We start from the raw sequence: 19,468 nt of genomic DNA, 5'->3' as shown, positions 1-19,468 counted from the left end.
TTCTGACTAAAGATCCTAGTTTGTCAACATAAAAAGATGTATGGTATAAGGAGTAGAGGGTATAGTTTCTCTCTATGCACACACATGCATGGGCGCCCGCAGGAGTTTTTAATGTTCCAGATAGAACACTTTCACGCATTGTGCAAACTCCAAACTTAAGTGTGTTTATACCTATGCCAGTTGAGGAGGCCTTGCAAAAAGTTATGTATGGCGGAAAGCTGGGAACAAAAAAGCCCTAAAATGCTTGCCCCTCCCTGCCCAAATGTGAGATCACTAATGTAGTAAAATTTTCAACTTTACTATCTTAAACTAAATTCATATTTATCGACAGTTTTTAAATTTTGTAGAAAAGTATGGTAAATAACAAAAGTTATGAGCATGCAAATTTTCCAACTTCCCCCTCCCCCCTCAAAAAAAAAGCATTTCAGGGCTTTTTGTTCCCATGCCTCAGCCAATTTTTTGCAAGGCCTCCTCATTTGGCATAGGTATAAACATACTTAAGTTTGGAGTTTGCACAATGTGTGAAAGTGTCCTATCTGGAATATCAAAAAATCCTGCGGGCGCTTATGTACACATGCCACCCCTTATATACTGGCCCTACGTAAGGCGTATTTCAGGCAACCTATTTTTTGAGTCAACAAAAAACAGGTTTTAGCAGTGCCATCGTTAATGGAATGGAGGCCCCCCCAAAAAAACATGTGATTAGGGTCTCAAAATCTTCCAAATTTTACTGCTAGGTTTTGCTAACAAAAATACTCCTTAAATTAGCAAAAGGGCACAAAATTTGCTGCTCCCCCCTCTAATTAAAGGGTATGGGTAGCCTACCCTCGGCACTGGGTTTTAGGCTTTGTTTTCAATAGTACTGATCTCGCGTAAGACTCGTTTTTTACGGACTTACTAAAGAGGGGTGCCTGAAAAAAGTGTCTGCCTTAAGTAAGTTTATTTTTATTTGATTAGTCATTAAAACAAAAAAAACAAAAATAATTAGACTTAACCTGGAATTGAACTCTAGACTCCATCGTCGAAGTCCATAGCATTAACCTTTCGGCCAAGCGAGCACATTCATTCTATCTAATTTAACTTTATTTAATTAATATTTGTATATATATTTGAAGACGTTTTTTAAATCGGGATCCTGTGCCGCAAACAAAGGGCTTCGGGGTTGTATAAAGGTACTGCCTCCACCTTTTTATTTTCATAAACATTTTTATTGAAAAAAAAGTTAGGGGGTATATGAAAAACGCACATACTTTTTAAGGGGGTGGGGACTTAAAGGTACGCATGGCAACAGGGGAGAGGGGGGTGTCAAATTTCAAATTTTTTGACGTACATACTTTATGGATGACCCCTTATTTGAAATGAGCTCAGTTTTGTCAGACCACCATTTTATTCCAGTCAAGGTAACCTGTTTCTTTAATTGGAATACTTTAATGCTTTAATCGGAACTTTGATGCTTCTTTTAAAAAAATACTTAGTAAAATCAACAGAAATCCATTTAAATAAAATTATTTTCATCCTTACAGTGGCAATTTATGCAATTCATTCAAAACTTGCAATAGGATTAAAATTGCCTGGTTAAAATAAAGTTCCACAAGTAATAAATTGCACAATAGCTTTAACTCTTATAAAGTACTTTTATTTTGTTAATTAAAAAGTTAAAACTAAATAAATTATTATTTCTAAGGTTTATGATTGTTTATGCATCTTGACTATTTCTTCAACTCTTTCATTGTATCACTGATTAAGATAGAAAAACTTTATAGTTTTGATCAAGCAAACTTAGGACAATTTTGTTATATCACTACTGTATCATGGTTGTGGCAATTTAAAAGATAAGTTAAACACAAAAAACCGTATAACCCACGCAAGTATGGTTTACCCTGTGAAATCAATATACTGTGAACATTAAATTAGATCACCTAAAAAAATGGCTTTTGAAAAAAGTCTTCTTTCAACTGTAACTTAACAATCTTTGTATGGTAACTCCTAACTTAAATAGTGGTTGCTTGCATCTGTGTTTAGAGTAAAATAGTAAAAAAGAAAAAAATATATTAAAAAAATTAAAAACATGTAGCTTTAAGTGATCATTAGCTTTAATGGTATTTAAATGATAATATACTAGTAATACATTATTTAAAACAGTAATGTATGAGGTGTTGGTAGCAGATGTTAAAACAGTAGTATATGAGGTGTTGGTAGCAGATGTTAAAGTAACAAATTGTGATGACATTGTTAATTTCTATTAACAATGTACCAACAAGTTGATAATATTAAGTTAATAATTGTTATTGAGTTAGTTGATAATTTTATTAATTAAATAATTTATTAGGTTTTGCTTATGGGAAAAAGTGGGGCAGGAAAGACAAGCATGAGATCTATAATTTTTGCAAATTATATTGCTCGTGACACAAGAAGATTAGGGGCTACAAGTAAGTTTTATAGTTTTCATAAATTGCATTCTTTTTATTTTCTATAAGTTATGAGTTATGTTGTTGCAAAATTTTGTTGCAAAATTTTACTAAGAGAAAAATAATTTCACCGTATTAAATTTATAAGTGGCTTTCAAGATAGCTCTTAGTGTGTTTCTTAGGAGTGCCTAGGAAAATACAAATAATAAATTAATAATAAATACAAAGCCAACTTTAAATCTCACTTTAGATTTTAACAAGTTAAAATGTTAAGAAGATTAAAATGTTAAGATCTTTGCTTAAAAATTGTCATTTTTTAACTTTATTATCACTTACAGTTGAGACAAGAGAAAAGATTTTTTGTTTTTATATTTTAATGTTATTTAAAACTCTCTTGAGTCTCTCTTGATCCTGAAACAGGAACCTTGTTAAACAAGGCTGCTGTGCAGACAAACAGCTTGATTTAAACCCACCCTACAAAATTGTTGGGTAGATTTGAACCAACTTTTCGATCTTTTTTTAGTAAATCAAATCAAAACATGCCACAAATTTATGTATAAAAGTTTATCAGGTGTTATATAAACACAAAATGTGTTTTTAGGTGTCATAAATAAAATGTGTCCATATTTTAGTATCACTTTTTTCTTAAGTTTTAAACTAATGTTTTTTTTTTAAATAAACATTTGATTACGGGAATGTGCTTATCATGATATCTATTCTGGATAAAATTATTACTGATGCTGAAATAATTATTAACTTTAAAAGGCTTTTTAAGTTATTTAGAAGTTTTATATACTTTTAATATCATTTTTTTATATATCTTCCTTTTTATATCATAAATATAAGTTAATGTTGTAGAAGATTGTTAAAATAAAACATTGAAAATAAAAATAAATTAATAAAATTGTATATTATTTAATTTAGTTGATGTTGAACATTCACATGTTCGTTTCCTTGGAAACTTAGTTTTAAACCTATGGGACTGTGGTGGGTAAGTTAACTGTGTTTATATTTAGTAATAAAGTGTGCCAAACAATTTTGTGTATATTATGGTGGTGGTGTATATTTTATTTATATTTTGTTTCTATTATATTTCTGTTATGTAATGTTAAAATGATAGAAATCAAACACTTTTCTTTTAGAAAAATAATAAAAAGAAAAAAACAATTTTAATAATGTTTTATAATAGAAAACATAAAGTTGAAAATGTTATTTAAAAAGTAAAATTTAACAATCCTAAAATTAAAATCATTTTTTTAAAAGTTTTACTATTGAAGATAAAAATTTATTTTATTTTAAGGAAGATGTCAATAATTTTATAATATTTACAATGATAACACTAACCTAAATGCAGCAATTGTTTTTTATAATTTTTATGTTTTTAAAGATTTTATTTTAAGTACTGTTTACAGCTAGTTTAAAAAATAGAATTTCTAATACTATATTTTTATATTTTTTATTTATAAATGTATTTGCATTTATCACTCACATTATATGCATTTAAGTGAACTCATTTTATAGATCCATTTACTGCTGGCTATTTTTTTTTTTAAAAAAAAACTAAAAAGCTAAAAAATTAAATTTTTTTAAATTTAATTTTTTATCTAATAATTTAAGCTTAAGATAAACATGAGTAAAACAAAGTTTATGCATTGTAAAGTAAACAATGGGCAAGTAAAAAATACTGGCCATATGGAGTCTATATAAAAGGAGTTGAAGCAAACTGTTGTTTGTGCAGATTGTAAGCAGTTTGTGCAGATTGTAAGCAATGGGATCTCACAAGAAATGTAGAGGTATACAAGGTGCTCATAATTGTAGGTTTTAAATGTAAAAAATGTACTTTTAATGACCTCAGAAAAGTTGAGAAAGAGATTAAAATAAACAGTGGTAAAATGATAGTGTGTTGATAAGTAACCTCAGAGATACTATTGGGTCAGCTGGTTGATCAGAAGCCAAGTTTACCACTTTACCACAAGACAACCACTTCTTACATCTCCACTTCTGACATCAAGAGGTGCATCATTGAAGCATAAAGAAAAGTTATGCACCACATATGTACATAGTGTTACAAGGGGCAAATTAACTCAAATTTACTTGATTGCATAAACTTTTGCAAAAAAAGTAACAAATTTACAAATTTTATTTTCGAATGCATCGAAAAAGGGGGTTTATGCATGAAGATCATAAAAATGACATTAATTTAGTTCATAGCCAATAGACTGACATAATATTATATTGTCCATAATATCTTTATGATGTTTAGACTTAAAAGACTTTAGCACTTACAAGAAATTTACACAGGATTAAATTTTATTAAAGAAATATTTTAAGCTCAAATAAAACTTAACCAATAGTTCTTAATCCTATTCATACCGGGTCGCACATTGAAGGCGTGACATAAATTTAAACCACTATAATTTTTCTTGTGCTTAACCGCTTTTGCTTAAACTTTTCTTTTTGACTTTTCATATTATACTATACTACACCATTTCCAACATTAATGTGTTTATCATGGGGTCTCACAGTATTTTTATTGTGGTCTTGACAACTGCACCCTCCAACATGAATTTTTGATAACTTCACTTTGCAGCAATTTTATTGATTTTAACTAAATTTTACAACTTTTTGAAAGCATTTTTTTATTTCAAAAAAATGTTTTCAAAAAGTCGTAAAATTACAACTTTTTGAAAACAACTTTTTGCATACAAGAAGTTTCTGGTTACTAAACACAAACATGAATACAAAATAACTCGCGGATGAACAAACACCATGCCTGAGGTCACGACAGAACACAAATATATGTATTTATATGTGTGTATATATATATACATATATATTTATATATATATATATATATATATATATATATATATATATATATATATATATTGCTGTTGTATGATTTAGTATTAAAAATACTAAACTCTTGATTGTTGTAAAGTGCTCAATATTTAAGAAATATATATTTTTTCAAAAACAGAGCGTTTTATAATTAAATTTTAGAAAAAACAACTTTTAATGGAACTTAAAATTTCATGCCTATCGGCAGTCATCAGCCATGAAGTACCGCTCTCTCTCTTTCTCTCTCTCTCTCTCTCTCTCTCTCTATATATATATATATATATATATATATATATATATATATATATATATATATATATATATATATGTATATATATATATAGAGAGAGAGAGAGCGAGCGAGCGAGAGCGAGAGAGAAAAAGTTATTAGATATAAAGAAAAGTTTTTTAATATTGGTTTACTAACTGTAATTATTTTTGCTTCAGTTGCCATTCTTACAAACTCGTTATTCTTTTTTCTGTTTTAAATACTAATTAAAATTAAAAAACCCACTCACTAAACATCATCAGATTAGCCCAAAATTGATATTTTTAAATTAGTAAAAAAAAATACTATAATTTAAATTAAGCGTGAGTATTTGTTTTTTTTTATTTTAAGGGTTTCCGATAATTTATATAAACATTAATAAAGATTAAAAAATTATTCTGAATGTAATTAAAAACATGATTTAAATAAACTAAGCATTTTTATTTATTGAGTTTTGTTTTAGTTAGGTTTTTTTTTTTTTTTCATTTTTGTTAAGATTTTTTTTCGTTTTTAAAGTAAACTTTTTTTTTAGATAAGTTTGCGTAAATTTATTTAGCGCATTTTCAGGGGCGTTGTGGCTCTAAAAGGCCCAAGTGGGATTTTATTAAAAAGCCTATATATGCAGGATTTTACCATATATGATGAATGTTAAGGCCCATACATAAAATATTACATTCAGGGTGATTTGATAAAAAAACCTCATGCACAAAATGATTTTAAAAATTTTATTTATTAGCTTTTTGGCCAAATTTTTGAAGTCACTGTAAGCAGATACAAAATTGAACACAAGCTGTAGAATCACATGCATACAACATTATATAGGATCATCAAACGCACAAGGAAGTTAAATATTCACGATAATGTCATTAGAGAGGATGAATCTCAGTTGGAGGTTGTCCTTATTGCGGCAGGAGTTGTGCAATTCTTGCATAACTTTGATGGCACACTCGCAGCACTGATTGCTTCGGACAATGTTGATTGGAGAGTCATCTGTTTTCCAGTGGGTTTTCAAGCAATTGAGAGCTTTTGGGTATTCATTCAGAGCTTCAGGTAGTTCTTTAAAATCTTCAACACGAAACAATTGAATGCTGAACCAATGGTCAGCCCATGAGTAAGAAATGAATGAACAACCATCAAAGTGTATGCTCCACTTCTCCAGATGAAGCATGCTGACCAAGTGTTTCTTCACCTGAGCAGCTCTCGTGTTGATAGCCATGTGGATTGCTGATTGACATAGGGTTGGGATTTCAATGCTCTCTCCAGAAAGCTGGCGGCACACCACTGCTGCTCCGTGGGACGACAGCTTTGAGCATGTAAGAAGTCGTCTTGCTATGCCTGTTGGGTTATGCAATAGTTAAAATTAGGCAATAATAATGTTGACATTAAATTAAGATAATTAAAATTCAACTACCCACTTTAAACACCTCGCTTATATACCAGTTTGTAGCAGACTGCAAAATAGCTGAAGAAAATTTTAGAACTCTACAGAAGCTTCCCGAACAATTATGTCACCATGGTGTCACTGTCCTGGCTGACGGCACATAGTGTTATACGATGTTCTGGAAAATTCTATACATTTCTATGCTACATAAATTATTGCACAAGTCGGTTTCATGACTTATGTTATATACAGTATATATACATATACAGTATATATTTAATATATATATATATATATATATATATATATATATATATATGTATATATATATATATAATATATATATATATATATATATATATATAACATATATATATAATATATATATATATATATATATATATATATATATATATATATATATATATATATATATATATATATATATATATATATATTACTTATAGTATCACCCAAAAACTGACCTTATTAAAATAAATAATCAATATACACTAATAAGTTAAAGTATTTAATCCAAGCCAACAAGTTGAGGTCTGTAATACTTCAATACTAAAAATAATAACACCCCGTTGTAGCAAACCAAAAATATACCTTAAAATATACCTTAAAATACTAATGTTATATATTTTATTATACTATAAATTTTATATGAAAAAAAGTTTAAAAAAATAAATTTCTCTTAAAAAATGAGAAGTTTTTCTTTTTAAAACTTTTCTTGATTCTGCATAATAACTAGCTATTTTTCAGAGCATAAATACACAACTGCGCTCTAAAATTGGTCTCCATACTTAAAAGATAAAAAGTTTTTATATAGTTGTTTTATTTAGCAATTATTTAATTGAAAATTATTTCATTTTTTTCCAAAAATATTATTTAGTTGTTTTTTAATTTTAAAAATAAATCAAAATTTAAAAAATGGCAATATAAAAAAAATTAAAAGTAATTGAACCTATAATTTATTTACTACATAAAAGTAATAAAATTTAATAAAAATGTGTCGTCAAATGCGTAAAGTGTGTAAATCTAATATCATATTATATATTAAAATATTTGCGGTACACCTACACTTAAATTAAATTTTTTATTAAGGTTATTTTTAAATTAAGGTTTTTTAAATAATAGGGTTTTATGCTATTTTAAAAAAATTATTAATGTTATATATATTTTGAAACTCATGAGGGTTTTTGTATTAAAAACGTATGCTATTCAATAAGTTGTGTTAATTGATAGTGGGGAGTAAATTTATGGTTACCTTAATTGTATTTGACATGTATAAATACTTGGGAAAATTCATTTGGAAAGTTAGATGATCCGAGTACCAAATTTACTGGTCTGCAAATAAGAGGCGGGGTAAATAAAAATGAGCAATTGCTTTTACTCAGTTATTGGTCATGAGAATTTAATTTTTACCAATTTTGCTTAAGTTTTTATTCATGTAAAGCTGAACAATTACTGAGTAAATGGCTTAATATTACATGAATAAAAATTTGAGTAAAACTGCTAAAAAATTTTTATTCACATAAAGCTGACCAATTACAGAGTAAAAGCAATTGCTCATTTTTATTCACCCGGCCTAAGATCTTTTATTATAATATTTCAATAAAGATTCAAACAAAGGACTTAAAAGGTATTATGTTTAATTTTTATGTTCATTTATAATTGTAAATGTATTATAAATTTTATTGAATTAAAATTTTAGTTGTGTAGTTTAAATTGTGTGTGTATTAGTTTGTGATTTAGCAAAAAAGCAGAAATCCGGATGAAAAAAGAAAAAAAAAAAATTCCAAGCTGAGTTAAAGATATTGCAATCAGGAAAAAAACTCTCTCTGGATTCTTTGCATCATCATCAAATAATTCTACACCTTGTGATACAGCAGATACTTTGGAACCAATTACATATGAGCTATCTAGTCACAGTAATCTAGTTGATCACATCGGACTGAAATTTTTTTCAGTGTATGTAAATGTTTTAATGATGATGCTAACAACATTTATATTACTGGCAGATAACATCATCTTCACAACATTAATAGACATGAAGTATCGGTCGCCCACGCTGCAGCATTAGACGCATTCTTTATCTATAAAGCAGGAAAATACACTCATCAATTTCTAGACAAAGGCGTTAAAACAGCATAATAAAAGCCTTTCGTACTCTTGTTATCCAAGGCCTACCTTGGCGTGGACATTGAAATGAAAATGCTACCGCCATTTTGCAACCTTATTCGCCATATGGAAACATTCATGCCTTGATAAAACTTCTCATAACAGTGGATCCAATGCTTAATGAACACTTGAGGCAGCTGTCAGTCAGCAAAAAGACTGCGAAAATGTAAGCCTGGTGAAAAATTTGGTGCAGTTGGCAGGGGATCAAAAATTACCTGGCTTAGTAACTACACCTTTGATGCACTACTGAAAGTTTTCAGTACTAAAATACAAATGCGAATTATCAGCTTAACAAATAAAAAATGGTGTTTGTAGTATACAAGCTGATTCAACAACAGATGTAGCTCTGTGCAACCAATTGTATCTTGTGATTCGTACCATTCAGAAGCAACACCGAGAAGCAATTGATGGTTATGTTTCTTATGTTCCGTTACACAAAATCATTGAAGAGAGGTTGATTGATGTTTGTGAAAAACTTGTGGAAGAGCACCACATTTATTTATAGACATATCTAATATGTTGGAAACCTTGACTGGAAAACAAATTGATTTGCTCACTGTTTTGATGGTGCATCAGTTATGACAAGGCTTATTGACCATTTTTGTGAAGCTACTCAAAATGTGAATCAACACATATGGTGTCATTCTCATCGTTTTAGTCTTGTTGTTGTTAAACATTGCAACTTCATTGATCATCCTTATGTTCAGCAGCTGTTCTCTTTGCTTCAAAATTTAACTTAGTAAATGCAGGTTACAACAGATGCACAGTATAAGTACACGAGGAGCTGTCTTTGTTCTGCTTCAACAAGTTTTACAGAAAGAGATTATAATTTTATAAGCTTGGTTTAGTGATAAGGGATGCAAAGATTTAAATACTTTGTGTTCAATTGTATGTCCAAACATGCTGATTTGTAAGACTGACAAAGAAATTGATGCATACAACTTCAATACCTATATTGCAAAATTCCCCTCATTGAACAACATTGGTTGTGTAAGTCTTGCCCAAGAACTCAAAATACTTCAACTCTATTTAATAGTTCTTGGCACACATTGAATTAATATAGTGAATGAGGACAATGAAATAGAAGACAGTGAAACAGAAACTTTAGTTAGCGAAGAGCACATAATGATAGAAAATGACTATAAAGCAGGAGTTCATACAGAAAAGAATCATTTTGTGCATCGATGCCTTGTATACACATACAATAGTTTTTTTATACTTTATTATGTGCTTAGTTATTTGATCAATTTTAAAATTGATGATTATTATTTTTGCATACTTAAGATATATTCTGCAACAGAGAGAATTAGGAGGATTGTTGGCAATAAAAAATATGTTTTATATATATCATCGCATTTTGAGCTTAGTGTTGATATTGATTAGTGTAAGTGAGAATTTTCCGCTCTTAAACATGTAAAAAACAAGTTAAGAAACAAATTGACCCAGGAACATATGCAAGGTACATTATAATGTTTCTGCAATGCAGACATATTAGAGGAAATCCCTTTAGATGAAATTGTCAATATATTTGGAGCTGAAAGCCATGAGCAACGCTGTCTTCTACTCGGATAGTTATTTTTTATTTATATATATATTTATATAGTTGATAATAGAAAGTTTGTATAAAACATGTTTTTTTTTAATGTACTTTTTGCACAGCCTTTATGCCTTATGCGTATATGTACAAAAACATTTAAGTACATTTAAAATAGCAGTGCTACGTACATCATTAAAAACTAATTATTGTGAAAACACATAAATTGTTTTATTATAAAACAAGTATCTATATCGATTTTGAAACATGACAAAAATGCAAAATATGAACTCGATACTTATTTTGTATTACGATATAATTGAATTTATTTTTAAAATTTTACGATCATTAAAAACCAAAAAATAAAATCATAACACGCCTTCAAATATCTACTTTGATTTCAGAGCAATGTTGTTAGAGGTATTATGCAAAATACTAATATAATTCGTTCAAAGTTGAGTTCAAGCGATTAATTAAATAAAATTTGTGCAGACATAAATATAGTAAATATTTGTAGATTTTTTTCAGAATGTCAAAAAAAGTAAAAATTACCAAAAGGCCCATATTTAGATTGAAAAGTGACAAAAGGCCCATATTTAGATAAAGAAGTGAAAAGCCATGCCGGAATCCCGCATAGCCTCTGATGCCACCACGCCCCTGCGTATTTTTAAATTTTAAAAACATGTTAAAAACCGTGGTCAAATCATCAAAACAAAGTATTTTTTGCGTGGTCATATTGCGTGCGATCACACATCTTCCTGTGAAACACTGCATTATAATTTTATATAATTATTAAGTGAGTTTGTAAAAATTCATTTTAATGTAAATCTTTGAAAAAAAAAGCCCCTAACAACACCATAGAAACAGGTTCTTGAGATTAAAACAACTGTCATTTCAAAATATGGTATTTTTCAAAATATTTAGAAATAAAAAGTGCACTAAAAAGTCACTGAGCAAAGAATGAAACTGAGAGTCATATGGAATAATTTTTTGGATAAAGTAAATCATAATCAAAATATGGTTATACCAGGTATATGGGTATACCAGCTAGTATTAGCCCCAGATATGGCAACAATATTCCATACAAGGACGGATTTGAGATTTGTAGAGATAAAGAATAGAATCCGAAGTAAGAAAGTGTCAAGCACAATAAAGAGATACAACCTTAGCAGCTGCTAATTTTGCAATGGATTTGATATACGGTTTCCAAAAAAGATTAGAAGTAAGAGTTAATTCTAGAAGATGATGGGTAGATGGCTTATCGAGTACATTACCGCCTTTAAATATAGGACGATCTAAATTATTGCGATAGTGATTGGCTGAAAAAAATTGGGCTTTATTTGAAATAAAGAATAATGTATATGTATATATATATATATATATATCAGCCCTTGGAATTAGGGTCGGTATTCGGCAATGGTGACCTAACTGCCGACCTAGAAGTGTTTAAGGTGATTTCAACCTCTAATAGATAAAGGTCAGCAAATTGAAAAAAAGAAAAATCTATATGGTTTGCGAAGAGTAAATAAAAAACATATCATATTACAACAAATGCTGCTTGCTTCCACTTACAAATTTTTAAATTTGTAACATGGAAGCAAGCGGCATTAGGGTTTTCATTTCTTTTATAAATAGTGGATGAGTGGTTATAAAATAAGTGGTGCATAAAATATAAACATATAAAATAAAACCAGACAATCCAAATTTAATCATTACTGCAGCAGCGCCAGTGGTTAATGCAACAACATTTGAAAGAATAATTGCAAACACTGATTTTTTCTCTTTAACTAGGTGATTTGTTACTTCAGATTTATTTATTTATTGTTATTTATTTTTTAAGATATAGCTTCCAAGACATTAACCAGGCTTAAATAAATAGTTTATTGAAATCTTTGATTGCATAGACTAGTCCATTCATCAAACTTAAGACTAAGTTTTCAACTTTTTTTTTTAAGTGATTTTATTTTTAACAATAAGTTCATTTTTCCCAGAGCACTAATTATAAAATATAATTAGTGCTCTAATAACATAATTATAAAAGATTAATATTATAATTTTTTGAATTGAATTTGAATTTTGAATTTCATGAATTTTTTTCATCACATTGTTTTTACTTTTTGAAGATGATATTGTTTTTCATTTAATGCTTGACAAATGAACTCACTTTTTCATATTCCGTGGATTGAAAATCCATCAATGGTTGCAAGTCTGGCTACTGTCTCTGCTAAAAAATGTTTAAAAAAAAAATGATACAAGAGACTGACTCCCTTTTGCAAGGATTGTCTCACAGTTACTTGGACCAGAAATTTGATAATCATTTAAGTTTCTTTTCCTAATATAAATATTATGAACATGTACAACCCGCACAACATTCAAACATTTGTTTGCCTTTTTCCTTTTCAAAAATATTTCCACACAGAATTAGCCATGATAAAACAATGACAATTCTAAGATTCTAAAACAAAGAAATTAGTTTTTGGATTAAAGAAAATTGTAAGCAAGTTAAAGAAAGTTTTAAACCTTGCTTAACCACTTGAAACATTTAAATTAAAATGGTCAATATGGAAAGGAGCCCAACGCTATTTGAAATTTTTTGAATAATAAATTTGATTATAAATTTTAAAGAGTAACTAGCGTTTTGTATTTCAAGTAATGACTTTATGAGCTTGCTTTGAATCATGTTTTACAAGCCGTTAGGGAGTATTTAGCGTTTTATATTTGAAATAACGACTTTTTATATTTGCTTTGATTCACATTTAATAAAAAAGTTATGATTTTTCTGGTTAAAATCAATGTGAAGCATAGAAAATTCCCACGAATTCCCCTCTACTGCCAGTATAATACATTTATTGTAACCTAAACTATTTTTAAGCTTTTTCTAATATTGAGTTTGGTATATAACAATATATCAATATGAAGTAAGTTTTTATTATATTAATGTGAATCAACTAATTCTTTATATTTAAATAAGCATATTATCTGTGCAATTAACTGTGATCAGTACTTTCCCATTGAATTTAATTTCGCATTAAATTGAGTTTCTACTTCATCAATCTCTCTTAAAGCTTCATCTAAAAATGCCAATAAACTGTCAAAACATTTAGACATTTATTTTCTGTGATTATTTAGTCTGATTGCATTCTGTTATAAAGAATATTCCAGAGAATGGTTATATGCATAAAAACTCATTTTTACTTTAATATTAAATTATAAAAGTTTATTTAGAATTTATTTATAAAGTTATTTTAAATTTTAAAATACTGAAATAAGTTATAAAATTTTGAAAAAAAAAGTTATATTATTATAGTTTTTGATAATTTGATAAATTGCAGTTTAAAATAATTAACAATATGTAATTATATTTTAAATATTTTAGAAAAAAAATTTTGTGCTGCTATTCATAATTTTTTTGTAAATTAAATTACTAATAAAAAAGTATTGGTATAGATATTATAATAAAAATTATTTTTATAGTCAAGAAGCATTCATGGAGAACTACTTTGCAAGTCAACGTGATAATATTTTTAAAAATGTAGCAGTTCTTATATATGTATTTGATGTAGAAAGCAGAGAGGTGGAGAAAGATATACATTATTATCAGTCATGTTTAGAAGCAATATGGGAGCATTCACGTGAAGCAAAAATATTTTGTTTAATTCATAAAATGGATTTAGTGCAAGAGGATCAAAGAAATGCTGTAAGTTTGTTTAATCAAATAAATCATTATCTATTTTGTTTTGTGTGGTGTTATTTTCAATATAAAAAGCAAATATATAAATTTGTACAATTTGATTTTATTTATAAAGACTATAAAGAATCAGCATTTCCATACGAAAAACCAAAATTTTATTTTATGTCGATGTACGCACTACATTAAAAAAAAGATTCAAAAAATGATTCCCAGAAATTAGACATTAGTTATATTGCATTTTAAAAATATTTATATTATATTAGATTTATATTTATAGTATATTAAAAATATTTGTATTATATTAAGATTTCGTAACAATGCTTTTACAAAATGTTGTTCTTTCTACATATTTATATAATAGAAGTTTTAAAAAATGATTGTTTTTCTATACATTTACATAGCAGAAGTATAATGGTAGTTTAAAATGGTAGTGTGAAAAAATTAAGGTTAAAATTAAATTTTTCATTCACTCTTTTTAATTAATTAACAAAAATATTGAATTAATAAATCCTTTAAATACAATCAGGTTTTTTATATTTTAAATATTGACTTTTATTATTAAGTAATTGCAATCCAGTATTAAATTGTTAAATTTAATACTGGATAATTTATGAATTGTTTTAGTTTGTCAAAGTTTTTATTTGTACTCCTAATATTTATGTGCATTGCAGTGAGATGGCTGGTGAACTTTAATTCAGCGCCCAATTAATAATAAAATAAAACCCAATTTTTTTCAGCCAACCATTATCGCAATAATTTAGATCTTCCTATATTTATAAAAGGTAATCTACTCGATGAGTCATCTACTCTTCTTGGATTAATTCTTACTTCCTATCTTTCTTTGAAACCATATATCAAATCCATTGCAAAATTAGTATCTGCTAAGGTCTCTTTATCGTGCTTGACACTTTCTTACTCTTGATTCTATTCTTTATCTCTTTAAATCACAAATCCGTCCTTGTATTGAATATTGCTTCCATCTGGGGCGGATCTTCCAATAATGCCCTTTCTCTTTTAGACAAGATGCAAAACGGCATAGTAAACATAGTTGGACCTGCTCTTGCAGCCAACCTCCAACCATTATCACATCGTCGTAATGTTGCTTCTCTTTCTCTTTTCTACAAATACTATAATGGGCACTGCTCTAAAGAGCTAGCGTCTCTTGTGCCATCTACTAAAATTCATTCTCGTGTTACTTGTCATTCAATTAAGTCTAATCCTTTTACTGTGACTGTTCCTAAGTGCTCCAATAACTCATATTCGTCTAGTTTTTTTCCTCGAGCATCAATTCTTTGGAATTTGTTTCCTTCTTCTTGCTTTCCTGATTCATATAATTTGCAATATTTTAAGTCATCTGTCAATCGTTATCTTGCTCTATAATTTTCATTTTTTCTCGTTCAGTAACTTCCAACTCTAATTAGTGGTTGCTTGCAGCCTTGTTGGAAACAAAGATGTTGAAAAAAAAAAATCAGCAACAGTTGTTTATCCAATACTTATTTAAACATCATAACATTTTCTAGAAAAACAGTAAAAAAGAATGTTGCATTTAACAAAATTTTTAAACTCTATTTTAATATATATTTAGATTTTTTTTTTTATTAGAACAATTGATTTTTTTATAAATATTATTTTGTTTTGTGTTTCTTTTTATTTTCATATGTAAAAAGTCGGTTCCTTTAAAAAAGTTCTTCTTGGAAAAAACTTTTTTTCTGATTTGAAAAGTTTAAAAATCTCGCTGAATAAGCTTCAGACAATAGCTTAGTTATTTATAATGAGTATATAATTATAATAAAAGTCTTTTGTAACTAAAACTTAAATGAATGAGTTTACATAATTCATATTTAAACGAACAAACTGTTTATAAAAAAAGATTTCATTTGTATTATTAAATATGTATGTAATTATTTTCGCTTTGATTAAGTCGTATTTAACATACTAAGTTAAAAATGCAACTATAAAAGCATTGCATATTTAGTTCCTTAGTTTTTAGAATAAATAGTTTTTTAAGGTTAAGTTTTATTTTTATAAAGTTTTAAATTGAAAATTTAAAACTAAAAATTTAAATAGCTTTTTAAAAATTATTAAGGTGGTTCCCTTAGAGAAAAAAAACATGAAAAAAATAATAATAATAAAAATTGAGTATATATATACTTTTTAAATGGCATTCTATACTCTTTCCAATGATATATTATTTGAGGGGTCTTTTGAAGTGTAAAGATGAAAAACTTGGATTTTAGAATAAAAGTTTGTAATGTTTTTTTTTGTATTTAAGTTTTTAAACAGCATTTTCTGCAAAATATGATTTTCATGCAATTTTATGTTTTTAAAATCTCATGTTTTCATAAATATTAAACTTTATGACTTGAAATTTTTTGGAAACATTCTTCAAACATATACCTAAAAACTGAGCGGAAAGAAATTAATGACTCATTAATTGATTTCTCTTATTTCAATTTTGTATTTGGATAAAGGGTTTCAAAAGTGTATTTTTTTACATTGGCCGCCAGTTTTTAAGCCTATCTATAGATTTTTTTTTCTGCTTATTCCCTGTAATATATCATTGTACTAAATTTCATATTATATGCATAAGTTGTTTTAAAATTATTGTGTCCCAAGTTTTTCCTAATTTTGCTCGTGAAACTGTAAAAAATGCTGGCTCAGACTAAAAAAATGCTCATTTTGTTATAAAATTATACTTTTTAAATTCATACTTATTTCTAGTATTGAAAAATTGATATTAGAACGATTCACTATCACTATAAAAGAAAATAGCTTTTTTTTAGGGTGCACCACCTTAAAGTTTTATAGTTCTTTATCAAGCATTTCCAGGAGACGTGTTCAGTTTTTTGTTTGCCCATGAAAAAGTTTTTTATTTAGACAACTTGGCATTGGCCATTAGCAAGTTTTATTATATTAAGTGTTTCAATACTTTGCGGCAAAAACTAAGTTTCAAAAACAAAGATAGCAAAACTAACAAAATACAAAGTTAAAATAAATAAATAGTTAAAATAATTTTTGTGCTGTTTTTATTTTTGTTTTTTTAGAATGGTTGTTATTAAATTTAGTATTTTAAAAGATTTTATTTTGCAATATATATACTTGTTACATTAACATTTATCATTCGCAACCAGGCTCAAAAACCAGTTACTTGAGTGGAACACATACAGTCGGAGGAGCCTCAGGAAAGAAGGAGAAAAGATTATATTAGAGTTTATTAGGTTAGAGGGCAGATGTCCAGTATAAAAGCACAAAATTTAACCAAAGATTTATTATTAATAATTGTTAAATTATAGTTCACCAATAATATAGTAGACCAAAAGGGAGGGGGCGGAATGATTTAAACGCACTGAGCTAAATGTTAAAAAACAACAGGTATCCAAAATTACAAAGCGTCAAAAGATTGGGGATTAAAAACATACAGGAATAGAAAGGTAATATGAAACAATTAAGGTTATGTGAAAAATGCGTAGATGGCATGGCATAACTAAAAAATTTTTGTGCCCTTAGAAAATACACTGAGAGGCTTAAATGGTATAAGAAGTCTGAATGTAAAGAGATGTGCATTGTTCAAAGACATACATACAAATAGAGAGAATTTTTATATACAAAAAAAAAAGAAGATAAATAGTTACGAAGTAAATATATATGAGCAGCAGAATTTAAAAGAAAAACAATAAAAAATTGGATAGTTGTGGGAACCAAGTCCATTCTGTATATGACATGAAGTAAAGGTATATAATATGAAGTAAAGGCCTTATCTAAATAAGCTAAACATGCATATGGTGAATAAATAAATGTCACTATATAATTAAAAAAGCGATGTAAAGTCTATGAGGTAGATATGTATATATGCATACATGAACAAACCAACATATGAGTAAATATAAACGCATATACAAATGCATTACATAGATGTATTCATATACACATACATATACACATAAAGATGTATTCATATAGGGACAATATATACATGTTACATTAAAATTATAAAAATATGTATTTTTGCTTTCCTCTTTTAAAAAAATAGATAAAATATAGGAAATCAGTCTTTTTAATGTTGACTTAAAACTGTTTTTTTTTTTTTTGCTTTACCTTTTCTAGTTTTGTTGCTGAAAATAACAACCACTCTAAAGAAAGAAAAATAAAAACAGTACACAAATTATTTAATTGTTAGTTTTTTTTTTGTTTTTTTTTTAAATAGGAAAAAAATGTAAATTGAAGTTTATTTTATTTCCTGTTTTGTTAGTTTTGCTTACTTTGTTTTAGAAAATTAGTTTTTTCTGCAAAGTATTGAAACACTTAATTTAGTAAAACTTGAAAACAGCCATGACCAACTTGTCTAAATAAAAAACTCATGCGTGGACAAATAAGACAAAAAACCATACATATCTTTGGAAAGGCTTTTTTGTTGTTGCTCTTTGTTTTTGTTTTTTTAATTTTTTAATCATAGTCTTTAACGAAATTCTTATATTGGTCATTTGAACTTATCAAGTTTATTTAAAAATATTTACGTCAAAACATTAAAAAAATCTTCAATATAGAACTTTTTTCCCTTAAAAGCACCCACAAAAATGTAATAATATAAATATATTTTTGATTTTTTTTTATTATTGCATATTACATAATACTTTAAATATTTGAAACCAAATTTTGCTTTTTTTCTTAAACGATATTTTATTTCAAATGCACTAGATGTTTTTTACTAATTTTGTTTAAACTGACTTACATGGGCTTCTTGTCAATTTTTAAACAAATAAAACTACCAGTAGAAAAATAACTTAGCCTGTTTTGTACAAAAAAAAAGTTTGTTTAAATATATTTAAAAAAATTTTTAAATAAATCTTAAACAAACAAATTTAAATTTATTTGTTTAAGATTTATTATACAAAAATACACACATAATATATTATTTCTTTTAAAGATATATAGAGAAAAAAAAGCAGAGCTGGAGGAGTTATCAAAGCCATTAGAATGTACACTGTTTCAAACATCTATTTGGGATGAGACTTTATATAAGGTTCTATAGTTTTTTTTATGTTAGTTGTTTTTTCTTTTTTTTTTTTTTATAATATGCCAAATGATGGTTAAAACTTTTTGTTTTTTATTAGCTATTGTGTTTATAAAAAAAACGTTTGTAAAATTACTTTAGTCAAAA

The 19,468-nt window shown here is 27.3% G+C and overlaps 1 protein-coding gene across 1 annotated transcript in view; it reads left to right on the top strand.

Moving 5' to 3' along the window:
• Positions 1-19,468, top strand: part of LOC100213179 (ras-related GTP-binding protein A) — a 50,556-nt gene that overhangs the window by 15,343 nt on the left and 15,745 nt on the right. Inside the window, exons 2-5 of the mRNA XM_065788073.1 lie at positions 2,330-2,429; positions 3,333-3,399; positions 14,094-14,316; positions 19,235-19,330. Of these exons, the coding sequence (XP_065644145.1) occupies positions 2,330-2,429; positions 3,333-3,399; positions 14,094-14,316; positions 19,235-19,330 (486 nt within the window). The remainder of the gene's footprint in view (positions 1-2,329; positions 2,430-3,332; positions 3,400-14,093; positions 14,317-19,234; positions 19,331-19,468) is intronic.

Source organism: Hydra vulgaris, chromosome 01 (genome assembly GCF_038396675.1).
Source record: "Hydra vulgaris chromosome 01, alternate assembly HydraT2T_AEP".
Classification (NCBI taxonomy): domain Eukaryota; kingdom Metazoa; phylum Cnidaria; class Hydrozoa; order Anthoathecata; family Hydridae; genus Hydra; species Hydra vulgaris.
This window is presented reverse-complemented; position numbering and strand designations above follow the sequence as displayed.